Source organism: Brassica napus, chromosome C3 (assembly GCF_020379485.1).
Source record: "Brassica napus cultivar Da-Ae chromosome C3, Da-Ae, whole genome shotgun sequence".
NCBI lineage: Eukaryota > Viridiplantae > Streptophyta > Magnoliopsida > Brassicales > Brassicaceae > Brassica > Brassica napus.
In genome coordinates, this window is record NC_063446.1 from 36,967,227 (window position 1) to 36,986,969 (window position 19,743).

Below are 19,743 nucleotides of genomic sequence, written 5' to 3' on the forward strand. Positions count from 1 at the left end.
TTCAAAAATATGGAAAGCCAACAAGAGGGCATACTAAGAAAATTTGACAACAAATCAAACATACTGTCAAAGGAACAAACGATCAATGAATACATACATGACTCCTCCTGGACAAAGTTGACAAACTAGCGCTTCTTGGAGCTGCTTTTGAACACGAGGATCTACTTGATATCATCACTGATGAATTTTGGTGATGACTATAGAGCTGTTATGGATATGTTCAATGGACGAGACTCTCAGATCTCTAGTGATGATGAGCTTCATGAGAAGCTAATGGTTCGAGAGCATACACTGAACATTACCAATTCTAACAATGCATTTGATCTAGCTACAACGAACACATCACAATATCGTCCTCAACAAAACTAGAATACTCTGCTCCTCGTGGTGGATATCGACAACAACGTCTGTATCTTGAGAAGTGCCAAATTTGTGGAGTTCAAGGACATGGTGCACACATGTATCCTCAGTATCAACAACCTCAACAGATAAATCAACTTGGATTCCAATCGTCGCCCTTCTACAGAGGATATGCAGTCTCTTTCCAACCACCTAGCAATGACTATAACAGTCACTAGTAGCATCATCCACATTTTACTGGTCATCTTTGCTTCCAAAACCGCTTTACTATTATCTTCTACATAAACTTTATATGTATTACTACAACGTTCTACACAAACAAAACATGATTTATCATCAGTAAACCGTTACATATTACTAGTTTAGAAACATAAGAAAATAACTCTACTCTCCCCCTCTTATATGTTCTAATTATTAAAATCCTAATGTTCAGTTAAATCATTTGGAGCATAAATATATAGTACAATCGGTTGCACAATGTTAGAATTCTCAGGTCTTGGTTTAATATCGAAAGTACCACTTATGATTATAGCATCGTACTCATCAAACATGGAAGCAATCCAAAAAGGATCTTCAAGAGCTGATATATATGGCCTTTTGGTACTGGAGAATGTGTCTGAATGAGAAGAGAAAGGATTTGCTTTTGTTCTCTTATGGTTTGCCTCATAAACCGCTGTAACAGCCTGAGTTGGCGTTGTCGGAATAGTAACCGATCATTTATACCGCAATCTTAACTGTCTGGGCCTATCAAGTATATCAGGCCCATTAGACCCAAATCTTCTTACGTCGTTCTCCTCTACCGTTTTGTATTTTTTTCTTCACTGTGCGGAATTTGGTCGAGAGACGCGTTTCTTCTGCTTCCATTACTTAAGTTTCTAAGATCCAAATCGTCGAATCACATGTATCTCGATCTGAGTTTCGCAAAGGTAGATTAATACGATACACAAGTATCTTCTTCTTCTTCCAATCCACCAGATCTCAAGCTTCCATGGCTCTCAATCTCCGCCAGAAACAAACAGGTAACTCTCTCTCTTTCTTTGTAATTCTCAGTTTCTGCGACGATTCTCGTCTCTATGAAACTCGATCTCTTGATACTGTCTCATCACTATTGAATCTGTAAATGAAGAAGCTAATGATTTTATTTTGAATATCTTTGAACGATTTCAGTTTCGGAGTTAGTCGTCTCTATGTTGCAGGATCTCTTGATGTGATCTCATCACTATAAATTAGATTAGGCTAAACTTTGTGTTTATGAATCTAGAAGTGAAGATACTTATGGTTTCGTTAACGTTGGATCTTTGATCTGTGTGGTTTGCAGAATGTATAATCAGGATGCTGAATCTGAACCAGCCTTTGAAACAAAGCGGAACTGCAAACGAGGAAGTGTACAAGATCTTGATCTACGACAAGTTCTGCCAAAACATTCTATCCCCTTTGATCCACGTCAAGGATCTGCGTAAACACGGAGTCACGCTCTACTTCCTCATAGACAAAGACCGCAAAACCGTCCGTGACGTCCCCGCCGTCTACTTCGTTCAGCCCACTCAGTCCAACATCCACAGGATCATATCCGACGCTTCCGAGGCTCTCTACGACACCTTCCATCTCAACTTCTCGTCTTCCATCCCTCGTCCGCTTCTCGAGGACCTCGCTTCGGGGACCCTCAAGTCGGGTTCGGTTGAGAAAGTCTCCAAGGTGTATGATCAGTATCTGGAGTTTGTGACTTTGGAGGATAACTTGTTCTCCTTGGCTCAGCAGAATACTTATGTTCAGTTGAATGATCCTAAAGCTGTGGAGAAGGATATCGAGGCCATTATCGAGAGGGTTGTTAATGGGTTGTTTTGTGTGTTGGTGACGCTTGGTGTTGTGCCTGTTATTAGGTGTCCTAGTGGTGGTGGACCTGCGGAGATGGTGGCGTCTTTGTTGGATCAGAAGCTGAGGGATCATCTTTTGTCTAAGAACAATATGTTTACTGAAGGGGGTGGTTTCATGAGCTCCTTTCAGCGTCCTCTCTTGTGTATTTTCGACAGGAACTTTGAGCTTTCGGTTGGGATTCAGCATGATTTTAGGTACAGGCCTCTTGTGCATGATGTTCTTGGGTTGAAGCTCAACAGGTTGAACGTGCAGGGAGAGAAAGGAGGGATGAAGTCGTTTGAGCTGGACAGTTCTGACCCGTTCTGGTCGGCAAACAGCTCTCTGGAGTTTCCAGAAGTGGCTGTGGAGATTGAGACTCAGTTGAACAAGTACAAGAGAGATGTTGAAGAGGTTAACAAGAGAACAGGTGGTGGGAGTGGTGCTGAGTTTGATGGGACGGATTTGATCGGGAACACAAAGCATCTCATGAACGCTGTGAACTCTCTCCCGGAGTTAACCGAGAGGAAGCAGGTGATTGACAAGCACACCAACATCGCAACCGCGCTCTTAGGACAGATCAAGGAGAGATCTATCGATGCTTTCACTAAGAAAGAGAGTGACATGATGATGAGAGGCGGAATCGACAGAGCTGAGCTTATGGCTGCTCTTAAAGGCAAAGGTACAAAGATGGACAAGCTCAGGTTCGCAATCATGTACTTGATCTCCACGGAAACCATAAACCAATCAGAAGTTGAGTCCGTGGAAGCAGCGCTGAACGAAGCTGGAGCTGACACAAGCGCGTTTCAGTACGTGAAGAAGATCAAATCCTTGAACGTGTCTCTCGCAGCTTCAGCGAACTCAGCAAGCAGAAGCAACATTGTAGACTGGGCCGAGAAGCTTTACGGGCAATCCATAAGCGCGGTCACTGCAGGAGTCAAGAATCTGTTGTCTAGTGATCAACAGTTGGCGGTGACTCGAACCGTTGAAGCTTTAACGGAAGGAAAACCGAACCCAGAGTTCGATTCTTACCTTCTGCTTGACCCAAGAGCTCCAAAGCCTAGCTCAGGTGGTGGTAGCCACGTGAAGGGACCGTTTAGAGAAGCAATGGTGTTCATGATCGGTGGAGGGAACTACGTTGAGTATGGGAGTTTGCAGGAGCTGACACAGAGACAGTTAACCTTGAAGAACGTTATTTACGGAGCAACAGAGATTCTTACTGGGAGTGAGTTGGTGGAACAGCTTGGGCTTTTGGGTAAGAAGATGGGTTTGGGAGGTTCGGTCGCTGCGTCCTCTTCGTCTGGTCACTGAGCTTGAGAGTTTTTCTTCTTCTTTTTTTCTTGCGAGAGTTTTTCTGTTTTGTTAAATAAATCTCCTGAATGCTTTTATATCTTAATAATCTTTTAATCCGGATTTAGATTCATTATAAAAACTTGCTATACCAGACTAAATTTTAGAATTTTCAATTATTTTTTCAATCAATGTTATCATGCAAAAAAGAAAACTTTATACGAAGGAAGGAAAAAACAAAGGAGACATTACAGTAAATTAATAAAATAAAATAAAAACTAAATTCACATTATTTCTTGTAATACAAATTTGAAATTTTATTTAATTAGTTAAAGATTTTTCAATTATTTTTGCAGAAACCAATCAATGATAGTTTTCCCAAGAAAGCAAAGAATCCATTATTAAAAAAAAAAAAATCAAAATAAAATAAAGTAGGGAGGAGGAAACCAAACAAAAGCAAAAGCAGGTGGTGTCCTTTTTTGTAAGATTGTCTTCGTCTCTGCCTTCCATCTCACCCGCTCTCTTCGGAGAATCATCAACTTCCTCTTTGCCTCTGATTCGTTCCTCGAATCAATCAATCAATCACCTGGAGCCAGTCTCCAACCTTATGATCTCCAATTGTGAGGATCTTTTTTTTTTTTTTTTTACTTTTCGTATAATCATTTCATAATCTTTAAGATCGATTTCAATTTCTGTAGGATGGATTCGATTTAACCATTGCTTATACGTTGTGTTGATAGCCAATCATCATTTTCTGAAACGTAGCCATTGCCTATATATCCTTTTGTTTCATACTAAAATGAAGCTAAACAGGCAAATGATCTGTCTAGGATAGAGTTAAGACATTTCTTTTTAGGATACATAAGCTTAGATCTGTAAGGCTATTTGTTTTTGGTTTGGTTCTAAAGCTGTCTTTTTCTTGACTTATTACAGTTTAAAGAGGCTGGTGATGGCTTGTAAAGAAGATACTAAAGCATCTGCACAAGATGAAGCCACTGAGGAGATATGTAAGACTGAATTGGAATCTCGTCGGTTTCAGGTAGATAGTTTAGAAGCTGAGCTTTTGGATGTCAAAGCTTACCTTGAGTTTGGTTCAGAAGAAGACAGGGTGAGAGCAACTGCAACAATACTGCGCTATTTAAGATCAAAAGCTAGAGCTTTGTCCATTCCTGATCTACCTCAGATGGAACATGAGAAAGACGGTGGTTCCTCGTGTATAGAGGATGAGATGCTCCAGTCCATAGAGATGGTTACTGGTGTGCTTGAGTCTCTCGTTAGGAGAGTCACAGAAGCAGAGTCCGAGACGGCTGTTCAGAAGGAGATGGCGCTTTTGGGAGAGGAGGAACTTAGCAGGAAGACGGTCCAAATCGAGAATCTGTCCATAAAGTTACAGGAGATGGAGAGATTTGCTCACGGGACTAATAGTGTCCTGAGCGAAATGAGGGAAAGGATTGAGGAGCTGGTTGAAGAGACGATGAGGCAGAGGGAAAAGGCTGTTGAGAATGAAGAGGAGCTGTGTCGTGTGAAGAGAGAGTTCGAGTCTCTTAAAAGCTATGTCAGTACTTTTACCAATGTTAGAGAAACACTTCTTTCTTCCGAGAGGCAATTCAAAACCATCGAGGAGCTTTTTGAACGGTTTGTTTCGTCATCTTCTTTATTACAGCCTTTCTGTGTAGCTTTAAAACATCATTAGCTTTTGATGGTGAAACAGGTTGGTGACTAAGACGACACAGCTAGAGGGGGAGAAGGCGCAGAAGGAGGTTGAAGTTCAGAAACTGATGGAAGAGAATGTGAAGCTGGCGGCACTTCTTGATAAGAAAGAAGCTCAGCTTCTAGCTTTGAATGAACAATGCAAAGTTATGGCTTTAAGTGGATCAAACATCTGAACAATTTCCTTATATCTTCGGCGGCATTGTTGTTTTTTTTTGGCTCGTCAGATTGTTGCAAAGATTCTTTCTCTATTTGGCCTTTGTTTCAGAGAACATTCTTGTGACTTTTATCTGTAAATTTATCAAGGCTTATGCGAAAGCAAAGATAAGCCCCCACAGTTTGAACTTTCTTCTGACTCTTTTATCTTTCATCAACTAGATTTCGAACACATAACTGGACTGTCTATATACGGATCTTTGGTGTGGTTAAAGGAAGGTCATCTTCCATTTCCATCCAGGAATGCGTATTCTGACACAGTTGACTATGTGATACAAGCTGATGTCGCCGAGCTACAAAGACAGCTGATGAGCATGGTGGGTGGGCAAACTGAAGAACTTTAGTCTTCCTCTGGTTATGAATGTTAACAACAGAGCAGTTTACCTCGATTTTTTTTTTGTGACAGTCTTAACATCTCCAACTATACTCTTTTTTTAATTTTAAAATAGAGTAAAATGAAATATGGAGTGCAAAATGCTTTAGCCCAACTTCATATCTCAGTCCATAATGAAATTTACTTCATTTATAGAGTAATCTATTTTTTATTTGTTCATTACTCTATTATGGAGTGGAAAATATAGTAGAGTTGGAACATTTTTACTCTATATTCCATTTTACTCTATTTTAGAAGAAAAAATGGAGTTTTACATTAGAGAACTTAGTATATGTATGAAAACAGAAGTTCATTAATATATTGGTTAAAACATGTGAAGAAATCACCATTTATTGTCAATATGCATATGCTTTAGCTCATTTTATCTGCATCTCCCTCAGATCTTCTGTTTTCATACATTCGCTGCAATCTTTTTGTTGTTACAAGTTTTTTTCTCAAACATAAGCACTTTGTGAGTGTATAAAAACACAACTTAAACTAACTTTGAACTTTGTGATGAATTGTTGTAACAAGAAAAAATGAATTCTTCCAGAAACATGACTTAAGAACCGGCAGTTACCGTCTCTTCTATATGTAAGTCATCTTCTTGATCGTCTATTGTCATTTTCATTCAACAGACCATGTGGGGATGCGTCGATTTTAGGCTTTTACAGATTTGTTTAGTTTATTTTATGTATGTTAGAAGAAGCATACATTCACTTCTTGTGGGTAGGGACTAATGACAATGACATTTATCAGGCTCTTGTTTAGTGAAGCTCAAGAAATTCAAAATAGTCACATGGGACTTGGAAACCGAAAGAAAGAGAGACAAAGATGTCGAAATCATTCTTGTTCTTTGTGACCTTAGAACATGGGGAATTAACTTCCCCACTTTAGGGTTATCCAAAGAAATAAAAATCAAATCGGTGGCGCGTATTTCATGGTGGAGAATATATGTCTGCTTATATGTTATGGCACTCTTAGCTTAGTTGGTGTTGCTGGTGGTGTTTGGATAGTAGCCACATGGGTGAGTCTTATGATTTCAAGACAATGGACCTTTCACACTTAAGCCTCTTCTTATTTCTCTTGGCTCTTTCTTTTTCTTGTATTGTACCCGCTGTTCGAAAACTCGGCCCAGGCGGCCGCCTGGGCGGCGAATATGGGCTTGGCGGCCAACCACCGTGGCGAAACGACTCTAATCGGAGATTTAATCAGATTTTTCGGAAATTTTCGTTTTTTGTTTCATTTTGTGTTTCAGAAAGTGTATTATAGTTAAATTTACAAAAGATTTGATAGGAAGAAGCTACAGAATGATTTTAAAATGTATAAACATGTGAAAAAACTGATACAAAAATGGAGGCATCGATTTACAGAACTAGGTCAATGACGAAGATGACTGGTGAAATACTATTTTGTCCTTCATTTAAAAGAAAAGAATAAAAAATACAGGTAACAGACGACGTACGTAGTCGAACCCGCGTGCTTTAACAAAAGTGCGCACCACTTACCACATGAGCTAGCGAGAATCATTGTATTCTCGATGCAAAGTTAACTTAATATATATATAAGCCCGTTAAATATTTAGAAACTAGGCTCCGATTAATCCCCGACTAATCTCCGATTTTTTGTTAACTCGCTAGGTCCATGACAACCGTCCGACTAACGCCTAGCGCGATTCCGAACATGGATTGTACCTTGTCTACTTCTTGTTTCTTTTTATTATTTCTATAGTACTCTCTTATTTCTTTTTGTTTCTGCCAAAAAATATTTAATTAATATTTTCCAGAGGTATATGCTGAACATAACAAGTCTGACTTTCCCCCTTTTTAATTTTTATAATTTAAAAATTCTTATAACAGTATTTTTTCCGAAATGTAAATATATAACATCTTACTGTTAAGTTCAAAGTCAGGATAAGATTGATCAAATATAATTGGATTTCCAATGAAATATTGATGATACATGTCATTCACGAGGGACACAATAATGTACTAACTCATTTATGTATGCATTTGTTTATAATAATATTTTCATGATTGATATTTTAATATACATAATGTTGATATTAAAATTTATAGTTTTCAACAAAATAAAATTCACTTAAGGACTATCTCAATTTCTTTCTACAAATACTCAATTTCTGTTGACAAATAAAAAATCTCATTTTATTTCCATTATATTATCTCTTTATTTGAGATAATTATTTTTTACCCTCGGTAAAATATCATTATATAGTTAGTTTTAGATCGACCTAACCAATTTTGGTTTAGATTGATTTTAGCTTGAGTTGGTTAGTGTGTGCTTAGACTCTCATACTATGGTCAGTTTGATGAGTTTGTAAACTGATTTCAGTTGCTTAGAAATATATTCGCTTATCTCCCCCACATATACACTAGACCTTATTTGAGTCCTAATGTGAGAGTGCTAATGATGAGTTTTATTTACAAAATTAGTAAATGAAGTGTTATATATTATAAATCATTGAGTGAGATACGCAATGATACGCATAAAGGATTATCCTAAGCAGAGAAGGTGTTGGTACTTTCGGTTGATGTCAAGGAAGAACGAATCGATAATGTCTCCGAGTTAGAACCACGACAAGTGCCCCAATTATATAGTCAACCAAGTGTCATTGTTCCACCATCATTCCACTGTCCACCCTTCGATCCTACACCACCCATCATTTTGACATTTTCTTTATTTGTTTATTATTATTTTGCTTAAAGATTATTATTTTGTTGTTATTGTTTTGTTTTCTTCTCAAGATTTGTCTACATTTTTCTTGGTTTTTAGTACTTAATATCTGACGAAATAGTGAGTAATTTGCTATCGATCTTTGATTCAAACTGAGAAATGTAACCATACTGATCAACATCATCATGGAAAGCTGAAAACTCTAGTGGAAAAGAATATCGTATAAATCTAGTTTTAGTAACTAGTATTGTAGTCTCTTGTCTTAATTATATTTTTAACATGTTCATCGCATATGCATAGGTAGATTTATTTTTGAAAATACAAGTGATAGTGCACAAAAAGAAATATAAGTGATAAGAAAGAATGGTAAAAACTGTTAATCAAGAAATTCTGGACAAAGACTCATGCTTATTATCGCAATTTCTGGGGCCATAAATTCTAATTTCTGGAAAATACTTCTGTATTTATCTCCTTCATATGTCGCATGAAGAATTAATATTATTAGCCAAAGGAATTTAGTTTCATTGTTCATTATAGACGGACTCTTCTTATCATATGGACTGAACAGACTACAATAAATCGAAGGTGAAAAGTGAAAAGTGAAAAGTGAAAAGTGAAAAGTGAAAAGTGAAAAGTGAAAAGTGAGATATGATATTTTGATTATGACCACATGCATTGACAAGTAAGAAAATGGGAAGGACGGCAAGAGGTACGTGAAAAGGAAGTACGTAAACACAAAACTTTAACTTTGAGGATGTAATCATAATAAAACAAAAGATTAGGTTTGAGCCTAAAGCATTGTTCTAATTTTCACATGGGGACTTAAATCCTTTATGCTTACCATCTTAGGTTTAGGAACGTATTATATTTGTTCAAAAAAAGGGCACGTATTATATGTAGGACAAATCTCTAAAATAGCACCTTTTTAAGTTTATATCACAAAAATAGCACTCAAAAACTAAAATGACCAAAATAGCATTTTATCTTTTGAAAATTTTAATTTTTTTATTTTCCAAAATTTGAAATCTTATCCCCAAAACCTCATTTCTCAACTCTAAACCCTAAACCCTAAACTCTAAATCCTAAACCCTAAACCCTAAACCCTAAACTCTAAACTCTAAACCCTAAACTCTAAACCCTAAACCCTAAACTCTAAACCCTAAACCCTAAACTCTAAACTCTAAACCCTAAACCCTAAATCCTAAACCCCACCCTTTAACTCTAAACCCTAAGTTTGTGACTTTTGATAAAACGTTAAGTGCTATTTTTGTGACTTTTGACCTTGAGTGCTAGTTTGGGAACAAAAACTTGATTTATTGCTATTTTTGTCTTTTTCTCTTATATGTATGCTGAAAACAAATTGAAATTGATTAATTAACTGATTGTCATTAACTTCGAATTTGTATTAGTAAGTTTCAAATAACACAAAGATCAAATCATTTTATGTGTTATACATTCTCAAAATCAAAACTATTATATATGCAAAATAGTAGTTATATATATATATATCTAATTTCTTAAAATAGACAAGACACCCAAATTTGTTAAAAAAAAAAAAGACAAGACACCCAAATATTACAGAATAAAAAAATTGATGAATATGTGTAGGAAAATGGTAATATCTGCAATACTGTTTGAATAATTTGATTTGTAATTGCAATCCTCGACTAATGGCTTTAATTGGTAACCACTTATTGAATGAAAAATATGGAAAAAATGTTGAATAAAAATTCATTTGAAGAAATGAATTAAAAAAAAAATTGAAAAGAGAGGAACAAACATTCCATATCAAAATTAGTGGATGAAAATATTTCTTCATTATTTCAATTATATATGAGGAAGAATGAGGAATGAAATGGAGCTCACATGTTAGAGCATGATCAATAGTATATACCCACAATAGAGTTTCTTAAATAACTTTTATTAATAAAATAATTATATAATTAAATTTCTTTTAATAAGCACGAAAAAACATGTGGAAGAAAAATTAGAAACTAAGTTAAGAGACAAACGAGTTCAAATAATTTTCTTCTGTCGAATATCTATGCTAATATGGATTACCTCTTCTGAAAAAAAAACATCATTGTCGGGCCAGGCTTAGATAGGGATTCATACCCCAAGCTAGGAACGATAAACTTTTTAGGGGCAGAGACAAAGATTCTATAGAGCTAGTTCGCTATGCAGAAAGTGAGTGTTAAGCCTGGTTCAATGCGAATGAAATGATTCCACCGACTGTACAGGAGCATAGTAGTGACCAATCTCAAGTCATAAGCTTGAGTAACATTTGTCTACTAGATGGATCATGAACATCTACATCACAGTTCAGCGGGAGAGGATGAGCTTGGATAAACAGTTTGGGGAATGCTCAACTTATGGAGACACGGAATTATATACGACGAGAGTCTCCTCTGCACACTGAAGTAGAAGCATTAAGATGGGCGATGGAGAGCATGCTACAATACTCGACATGTCAGAGCTTCAGAATAGATTGCAAGGATCTGGTCGCTATGATTAAGGAACCACAAGCTTGGCCTAGTTTTGCAACATAATTGGAGAGGATAGAGACTTTGCAGATATGCTTCCTGGAATTCAAGATTAGCCATGTTCCACGAGCACAAAATCGGATCTCTGACTTCCTAGCTAGGACGGCAAGATCTTTCCATAGAGACATTTATTTTGTTGGTTGTTTTATTCCGGTCTGGTTACCCAGACCACCTCAAGTTTGAGTAATAGAATAGCCTTTCGATGTTAAAAAAATAAAATAATAAAAGACATATCTTATTTCTCTTTCTTACTTTTAATTACTTTTAACTTGCATTAATCATGCTCTTACTAGTTTGACAAAAAAAAAATCAATTTAACTGGTATTATTTCTGAAGAACAACAAATTCATCATATTTTTAAAAAAATAATAATAATAAGAGACATATCTATGGAAGGACCTAGACTAATTTCCAAGTGTAGGTGCAGTCTATGGATAGACTCTCTTTCTGTATTCAAATGGACCGAAAGCAATACCCCATATCTTTGTTAGGTGTCCATGAAAAATGTGACTTAGTTTCGCATAGTAGCTGGATCGAACTTGAACCGTGTTGGCGTCGTAAATACTTCCCCTTACCAGTTAACATCTATTAGTTTTGTCTTAGATCTAGACGACATTAATTGTTGGAAGAAAACAACATGTTATCTTTTGTTATGAGCGAAATGGGCGTGTTAATGTATGATTCAGTATTAATGGCCAGTTGTAGCAAAACAACTTCAAATTTTTCTCTGCATACATGTGTGTACGTATGAGAAATAAAGACAAAATGTTCTGCGAAATCTTTTGTGACGACTCCTTTATAATAGTATGTATCCAGTATACGTACGTTGGCTACAACTTACAAAAACTATTATTTCGTCCGTAAGCATGTACTTACATAACATACTATACTATAAAGATATATACCAGACCATGGTCTCGTTTATATGATGTATATATATTAGAGGTAAGCGAGACAACGTGGACATTTGTTTGTAAAATTGTGTCTAAGTATGTAAAGTCAAAAGGGAGACACTGTAGGGCAATGTTATAGTCCTACCCAACTGAATTTTGTATACATTCTTTCAGAATTTTAATTTCATCTCTCTCTCTCGTTCTTGTGGCTCTGTCCTCAGTGTTTGTTAGCCCTTGCCTCCAACAACGCACATGATTTTGCTTTCACAAGAACAGAAATCTTTTAAGATGTCCTAGTTTGAATCCAACCAAGAAATTTGGCTTTATATGATCTCAAAAAATAAGGTTATGATCAGATTAGGGAAAATATATTAGTATATTACTGTATAATCTTTCTTTTTTAATAACGTTGAATTTATACATAATCTACTCACTAGATTTTTCAACGCATAAATAGTCAAAACCTAATTATGATCAATAAGTGAATTAACAAATTAGAAAAGTATAGTATTGTGCATTTATTGTAATACCATATATATCTATATGACTATATGTACATGTAAATGTAAATGTTTTAACCTACATTTAATAATACACAGACAATATAGTCATCATTTGGTCGAACCCAATTAATCATTATATAGTTTTTTTAACACAATCATTATATAATTATACTCACCAAATTATAAAAACATACCGGCCGTGTATATATATATAATTTTCTATATTAATTTATTAGCCTTCCAAACTGTTCATACTCCATATAAATCCTTCTCCACACGTATCTCTAACATCCATAACATTCTTCTAACAAAACCCAAATTTCAGAAGAAAAAAAAGTTTTAAAGTAAAATAATTAATGGCGATAAAGAAGTCATCTCAAGCAGCATCGATCAAGCAAATCTTAAAGAGATGCTCGTCGAGCCTAGGGAAGAATAAGAACGTCACTGGTTGCTACTATAAACAAGAAGATGGTCTTCCTCAAGACGTGCCGAAAGGTCATTTTCCGGTTTACGTTGGACCAAACCGAAGTCGGTACATCATTCCCATCTCGTGGCTCGAACACTCCGAGTTTCAAACGTTACTCCGACTAGCCGAGGAAGAGTATGGTTTTGACCATAATATGGGTGTAATCATACCCTGTGATGAAGTGTTCTTCAGGTCTCTAATCTCTATGTTCAGATAAATTCAATCGGGGACTCAAGAATCAAAGAAGGATGACTTATAGTAGTTACAAGATGATTGATTATTTTTTGTGATGGTTAGAAGAGGATATCTCTATATCATAAAGAAATTCGAATTTGAAGTGGAGGGTAAATCCAAAAAACAAGAAACAAAAACGAAGGGGGGTTACAAGCTTCGTGTTAGGCATCAACTCTTTTTTTTTTCCTTTTCCTAAAATTACAGTTTCTAGTTTCTTTTTCTTATAATGTTTTGTAGTGGGTGGGCTGGGATACTTTTTCCCCAACGTTAACGGCCAACGTGACATGTTGACGAGTGATCTTGAGAAGAGTAGCGATAATTAACTCTCCTTTTTCATAGTAAATGTTAAATTTATGAGTAATTGTACTGGATATAAAGTGTGCTTTAGAGTAAATTTCTCAGATATTGAACACTATTTATTGAATTCTCACTTTCATATATTCCAGCTTTAGTCACATTTCCTCTTTACCATCATTTGCCGAAGTTTTTTTTTATAAGGACCATCATTTGCGGAAGTAGCCTAAATTTATATACACTCTGAAATTTCTGAATGAAACATATATTCTTGTCAGAGCAATAAATATTTTTTTCTAATGTTATTTTACAAACTATTGTATTGATCAGATAAACCACTAAGATGAATATCAAGTTTTTTTACATGTTATTATGTTATTACATGTCAAAGAATGTTAATAACATCGGTTAATTTTGTGGTTATAAATTATAAGTTACACATGCATTTAGCAAGTTAGTCGGTAATATTGAAAATTATACAAATAATGAACAAAAACATCTAGTAGACATATATTTGTCATGATACTGATAGTCGGCAATATGAAAATTATACCGTAATCCACACAAACATTTATATCTTCTCATTTAAGCTAATGAAGTTTTTTTGCGCAACCTTATATTCAATCTTCAAATCCACACCGTCCTATATATCTGCCTTCGACCATAAACCTACTAGTTCCAAAATAGAATTTGGAGTGAAAATGAATAGGCTGATTGGGATTGTTAAAAATACGAGATGACGAGCTTCTAGCTGCATTCAATGACTTTCTTAGGGAGGTCGTGTGGTGAACCACTCTTGCAGTTTGTCTTAGTGTTTTCGATCCCCCATATTTTTTATATATAAAAACTTGTACCAGACGTTTGTATGTTTATAAGCTTGATGATTTTTTATTTTGGAACTTTAGCTCTCCTTGTCTTCTGCTGACATGCTCACGTTAGATGTGTATATGGTTGCTTCAATGATACATTATCTTTTATTATATATCAATGATTGATATACTGATCAAATGTCTCAAAGCATGTAGTCGACGGAAAACAAAGATTCCTTTCAAGTCTTCAAAACTCAAAATACTCTTTTGTTCTGTTTGTTTCGATTTTCTTAAACTTTTTTTTAATCCATATATGAGCCAAACTGAAACTTTATATGTTCTCATCCACTCTAATGGAGCATCAACCTTATATTCAATCTTCAAATTCACCTCGCCATGTCTATTTGATCCACCTTCGACTATTTGATGAGTCTTGAATCTTGATGTTGAAACTTTAGCTCTTTGTGCTTTTGTTCATAGGTTTACGTTGATACGGTCACGCCAGATGTGATATATGGTTGCTTGCATGATAGATTATCTTTTATTATATATCAATGATGGATATATCAATAAAATACAGAGAGCATGTTTTGAGATTTTGGAGGTTACAGAAATTTTGTAAAAAAAAATTAATAAAAAATTAAATTATATTGGAGATTTATATATTTTTTTAGATTTATATTTTATGGACACTGTTTCTTAAAATGTGTTTTATGGATCAAACATTTTTCTATGTTCAAGACCGGCTGGGATCAAATATCTCAAAGTAAAAAAGTAGTCATAGAAAAACAAAGATTGTACATATGTGTCTTCTTCATACAACTCAAACTACACATGATGCATGATGCATGATGCATCATACAATGTCATTGGCACAATGCCATTTTCAAATTTATTCCGTTTGTTTCGATTTTCTTATAACACATTTTTAATCCATATATGAACCAAACCGATACTATATCTAGTTTGATTCAGGTGAATCGGTGATATATATAGTTTCCATCTGAATTCAATGCATCAAACCAAGCCGAAGTGGGGCAGAAGACAGCTTCATTTGGCAACCTCTCCCGTCGCAATGTGAGCCGCCCAGTTGATGAATTCGACTGGATAAAAGATATTTGGTCAACGTCATGTTCCTCTAAGATGAGAATGTTCTTTTGGTCTATTGCTCAAGATGCCTTGCCCTTGGGAGAGAACCCACAACGGAGGGGAATTAGTGTTGACGTTAAATGTCCAAAATGTAAGAGTGATGAATCTTCTATTCATACTTTCTTTCTGTGTCCCTTTGCTAGAAAGGTCTGGAGCAAAATCCCTCTTAAAGAAACAGTTCACATAACTACCACCAAGAACTTCAGATCAGCATTGGTCCGCTTCCGCTCAGTGGTGTGTCTACCACTATCTAGAGTACCAAACGATATACTCCCGTGGGTGTGTTGGTCAATTTGGAAAGACCGAAATTTACTTGTTTTTGAAGGAGAATGTACACAACCTGAAGATGTCGCAACAAAAGGCATAGTGTTAGCAAAAGAATGGAGTGAAGCACAATACTCAATTGTAAAAGTGCAGGAAACCCACAGAACTCTGCAGAGTGACAGTTCACAAGGACCTCTGCAACCCAATCACCAAATCTCAGTTTGCAAGACGGACGCCTCATGGGATGCGAATCGGTCTAGGGCAGGAATTGCATGGGTTCTGAAAGGGCCATCCAGCTCAATTGCAAGGAAGGCGCCGTGGTACAGAACTTTGTCAACTCGCCGCTGGTAGTAGAGGCCTTGGCGGTCAGTGAGGGTCTCTATATGGCTGCAAATGAGGGGATCTATAATCTCTGGATCTGCTCCGACAACTTAACGCTCATTGGAGCAATCACCAACAAGACACAGAGGAAAGAACTGCTGGGAATTGGAGATTAACTCCAGATGCCCCTTTGACTCACGAAAAATGCTCAAATCTCCCATCAATAAAATATAGTTTTTTATTTATTTATTTTGAAATATGAAAATAGGCTAAATACATCTATAACCCTAACAAAATCACATAATTACATGATCCAACCAACATACGGGTATAACCCTTTTCCTAAACCTAAACTCCGCGTTTGGACAGAAAGGAGACAGAAAAAAAATTGCCGTGTCTTTCCCTTCTCTCCTCTCTTTCTCCTCTCTTTCTGATTTCCAGAAACAGCGACAAAATTGACAAACTCATCGTTTCTTCTTCTTATTCTTCTTCTTCTTCTGTTCTAATCAAGATTTCATCTTCTGAATCGACATCCTTCATCCTGGTAAGTGATTTCTTGACTTTGATTTCCTTGTATTTTGTATTTAGGTCAGATAAAAATTGGGGAAAACTTGTAAATTGTAGACGAAAAGTTTAGTAGGATCTTAGTAAGCGAGATTGTGGTTTGAAATTGGGGAAAACATCTTGAAACTGTAGAATTGGTATAAATTGGAACAACAACCAAGAGCTCGCGATTTTTATGGATTCTTTCTTACTGGATCCAATTGGTTTTCCTGGTTTATTGTTTGTGATATGAAACCGAAATCTCTTTGACTGTTAGGATAAATGTAAACTGAAATGGAGTAGGTGATTTATTGAGTGAATGAAAGGTTTGAGATTAGGCAAAGTAATAATTCTAGTTGACTAAAGTGTCACTAGTTGTGTGTGTATTGGTTTTATTTTAATTAAGTGCTACTCCGAGTAATTGAGTTGTTGTGATTAACATCTTGTACAGGGAATGAAGGGCCTAAAAAGAAAGTGTCCATCTACTGGAGGTGGAGTCTCCAGTAGAACTAGAGGTAGAAAGGCGGTATCAAATGGGAATGAGCCGGTTAGAGAAGAGAGTAATCCAGTGAGAGGAACGACTGTAGTTTCGCTCTCACTTGATACCGAAAGTGAAGGCATATCTGCTGTTTCCTCCAAGGTAATTTTTGCATTCATTTTATTAGTCTTACTAGTTAAAAATGACTGATACATATATATTTTGATTGCAGGAAAGGCAACCACCACAGCCCCTTGAAATGTACTTCGAGAACACACAGTACCTGAAGACTTGCAAGATTCAGACCAAGTGCCGTGTGAAGAAGATAGTTGATGTGATTAACGAACTTAAGGAAGAGGTCGGCTGGTTCACAAGCCATCCTCAGTTTTGTCATTTCTTCCACATGCCTGATGAAGAATTCCTGAAGCTCCAAGGAATGTGGATGTTACTGCTGCACACCATTCGTATTGAAGGAGAAGATGCTGCATGGTTTGCGGTGAATGGTGTGCCCATCCGCTACTCTATGAGGGAGCATGCCCTCATCTCTGGCTTGGACTGCCATGAGTATCCGAGTGGACATTTGAAGCTCGGGGTACTAAGTTTGTGGATTATTACTTCGGTAATAAGAAGAAGGTCACCATAGAAGATGTGAAGCAAAAGCTGCAATCTATGGGGACGGCATGTAATGATAGATTGAAGATGGCTGTCGTGTTCTTCCTTGGTCGGGTTATCAGAGGAACGACGAAGGATTCTGCACCATTAGACCCGTTCATCTTAAGGATAGTGGACGATTTGGATGTTTGCAGAAACTTTCCTTGGGGTCGTCTAACATTTGAGGATGCAATAAAGGAGATTAAGCATGTAATGGAGCTTCTGAAGGGTGAAGTGCACCATGCAACCGGCTTTAATGGATTCATAATTCCATTAGAGGTAAAGCATACAATTTAGCATGAAGTGAAATTTTTGTTATTTATAACCGAAAATCTGACACTGTGACACTTCATTTGTGTAGGTTTTGGTTTTTGAGTGTATTCCTAAGCTGGGGAAAAAATTTCGAATCTCTTCAGACGGCGCCAGTGGAGATTGTCCTAGGATGTGCAAGAGTCAGTTTACAAAGAGTAGCATGAAGGGTTATCCTTTGGAAGATATATATGATGCGGTTGGAAAGACAAAGGTATATCTTTATTTCATTTAGTAGTAAGTAGCAGAATATTTAAAATGATATTTCTGAATGTTTTATTTTCAGGTTATTAACAGTGTGTTGGTTCCAACAGTGGATGAGGAAACTTTGCTGGCTCGTATCATTGATCTGGAGCCAGAGTATCACCGTGAGGGTAGCACAAGTGATAGGTGGAACTACTGGCTAAATGTGAAGCAGAAGAAGATTTGGTGGAAAGAACTTTATGAGTCAGATGTTGCTGCACGAAAGTTTACAAAGACGGAAGACAAAGAAAAGGTGACGATTGTAGAAGGTTCATCTTCTAATTCTGGTTTGGAGTCGATGTTGAAAGGTGTGGAAGAGAGGATTGTGAAGGCCATGGAAGAAGGATTTTCTGGAATTAATTTAACGGTAGAGACAAAGCTGGAGGCTATGAACTGGACGATGGGTAAACCTGAGAAGAACCGGCGAGTTTTGAAGAAAAAGGCTAAGAAAATAGAAGACTGGTTGACTTCTATTGAAATCAAGGGAAATGAGGATGAGGAATATAGACAGTGGAATGATTTTGATTATGGTAGAGATCATGGGAAGGATAGAGAGATGGCTGAGGCAGAGAAGGATAAAGAGAATGCTGAGACATGGAAGAAAAACAGTGAGAAGGGTGAGGAAGACGAGGAAAACAGTGGGAAAGATGAGGAACGAGGAAAAGAGTGAGAAAGACGAGGAAAACAGAAGAGAAAACGAGGAGAACAGAAGAGAAAAAAAGATGAGGAAGACGAGGAAAAGAGTGAGAAAGATGAGGAAAACAGAAGAGAAAAGGTGAACCATCACGGTGGGTGCAGTCTCCTTTCACTGAGGGAAAGACTGATGAGCTAGAAGTGCCAAAGAAAAAGCTTAAATCAAAAACCTAAAATGTTATGTATATGTATTATTCAAGTTAGGATGTTATGTTTCTGCCTAAAATGCTTCTCTTGAACTTGTTAGGATGTTATGTTTCTACTTTTGGATGTTATGTTATGTTTCTGGATGTTTTATGTTTTTTAAACAGGTGTGGTAACTCAAAATTAAAGGGGAAACTCTGCTAAAAAATTTGGAAAAATACTCCAATTGACAAAATAATTAAAAACTGTTTACTTGTAAAATGCAAACCACATGTAAAACGTGCATGGATAAAAAATGCACATGTAAAACGTGCAGCCGTCATATATTTTGATATTATATTTTGATTACACTTAGTAATTCTTGGTAAGCTTCAAGGACATAGTAATACTACCTTACACATAGTAATTTTTTGGCAATTTTTAGGTTTATCTAGTAAAACCCTGAGAAAATGAGTTTTTTTTTTGTAGTAAAACTGATGCTTTTACACTATAATAATCATTAAAGAAGACATTTTCAGCAAGCATTTGCCAGGAATACGTATTTTTTAGATTTTCCTTACTATGGCCTAACCATTCATACAATAACAATGAAAGTTGAGAGAGTTTTTTGAAAAACTGGAAAGATTTTTCTTAAGCTGCTGAAATAATCATAAAAAATAGTCTTAATATATATTTATTAGGTAACTAGTCTACAAATTGATAATAATCATAA

The 19,743-nt window shown here is 36.2% G+C and overlaps 4 protein-coding genes across 5 annotated transcripts; all 4 read left to right on the plus strand.

The window, feature by feature from the left end:
- Positions 1 to 1,134: 1,134 nt before the first annotated feature.
- On the plus strand, positions 1,135 to 3,624 carry LOC106389479 (SEC1 family transport protein SLY1-like). The gene is made up of 2 exons (XM_013829746.3): positions 1,135 to 1,379; positions 1,679 to 3,624. Exons 1-2 carry the CDS (start codon positions 1,349 to 1,351, stop codon positions 3,520 to 3,522), a joined length of 1,875 nt encoding a protein of 624 aa, XP_013685200.2. The 5' UTR covers positions 1,135 to 1,348; the 3' UTR covers positions 3,523 to 3,624.
- Positions 3,625 to 3,864: 240 nt separating this feature from the next.
- LOC106389478 (kinesin-like protein KIN-7K, chloroplastic) lies at positions 3,865 to 5,559 on the plus strand. Of its 2 annotated transcripts, XM_022699734.2 has the most exons (4): positions 3,946 to 4,121; positions 4,200 to 4,262; positions 4,435 to 5,136; positions 5,213 to 5,559. In XM_022699734.2, the coding sequence occupies exons 3-4, from the start codon at positions 4,451 to 4,453 to the stop codon at positions 5,385 to 5,387; spliced, it is 861 nt and encodes a 286-aa protein (XP_022555455.2). In that variant the 5' UTR covers positions 3,946 to 4,121; positions 4,200 to 4,262; positions 4,435 to 4,450; the 3' UTR covers positions 5,388 to 5,559. The 2 variants fall into 2 exon arrangements, with proteins under 2 accessions (XP_022555454.2, XP_022555455.2); XM_022699733.2 differs by lacking the exon at positions 4,200 to 4,262 and having other exon boundaries at positions 3,865 to 4,121.
- A 6,938-nt stretch (positions 5,560 to 12,497) lies between these two features.
- On the plus strand, positions 12,498 to 13,431 carry LOC106385905 (protein SMALL AUXIN UP-REGULATED RNA 10-like). The gene has a single exon (XM_013825809.3). It carries the CDS (start codon positions 12,790 to 12,792, stop codon positions 13,114 to 13,116), a length of 327 nt encoding a protein of 108 aa, XP_013681263.1. The 5' UTR covers positions 12,498 to 12,789; the 3' UTR covers positions 13,117 to 13,431.
- Positions 13,432 to 16,832: 3,401 nt separating this feature from the next.
- On the plus strand, positions 16,833 to 18,864 carry LOC125583056 (uncharacterized protein At3g43530-like). Its single transcript, XM_048749599.1, has 6 exons — positions 16,833 to 16,856; positions 16,965 to 17,153; positions 17,224 to 17,583; positions 17,625 to 17,921; positions 18,004 to 18,165; positions 18,238 to 18,864. Exons 1-6 carry the CDS (start codon positions 16,833 to 16,835, stop codon positions 18,862 to 18,864), a joined length of 1,659 nt encoding a protein of 552 aa, XP_048605556.1.
- The last annotated feature ends 879 nt before the right edge of the window (positions 18,865 to 19,743 follow it).

What these genes read in the sequence shown, in the direction of transcription:
- LOC106389479 (XM_013829746.3), top strand. Translation starts at nt 1,349, where the DNA reads ATGGCTCTCAATCTCCGCCAGAAACAAACAG. An exon ending in TCTCCGCCAGAAACAAACAG is followed by an intron (nt 1,380 to 1,678) that starts GTAACTCTCTCT and finishes TGTGGTTTGCAG; the next exon opens with AATGTATAATCAGGATGCTG.
- LOC106389478 (XM_022699733.2), top strand. Translation starts at nt 4,451, where the DNA reads ATGGCTTGTAAAGAAGATACTAAAGCATCTGCACAAGATGAAGCCACT. An exon ending in ATCGAGGAGCTTTTTGAACG is followed by an intron (nt 5,137 to 5,212) that starts GTTTGTTTCGTC and finishes ATGGTGAAACAG; the next exon opens with GTTGGTGACTAAGACGACAC.
- LOC106385905 (XM_013825809.3), top strand. Translation starts at nt 12,790, where the DNA reads ATGGCGATAAAGAAGTCATCTCAAGCAGCATCGATCAAGCAAATCTTA.
- LOC125583056 (XM_048749599.1), top strand. Translation starts at nt 16,833, where the DNA reads ATGAAAGGTTTGAGATTAGGCAAA. An exon ending in GTGGACATTTGAAGCTCGGG is followed by an intron (nt 17,584 to 17,624) that starts GTACTAAGTTTG and finishes AATAAGAAGAAG; the next exon opens with GTCACCATAGAAGATGTGAA. An exon ending in GATTCATAATTCCATTAGAG is followed by an intron (nt 17,922 to 18,003) that starts GTAAAGCATACA and finishes TCATTTGTGTAG; the next exon opens with GTTTTGGTTTTTGAGTGTAT.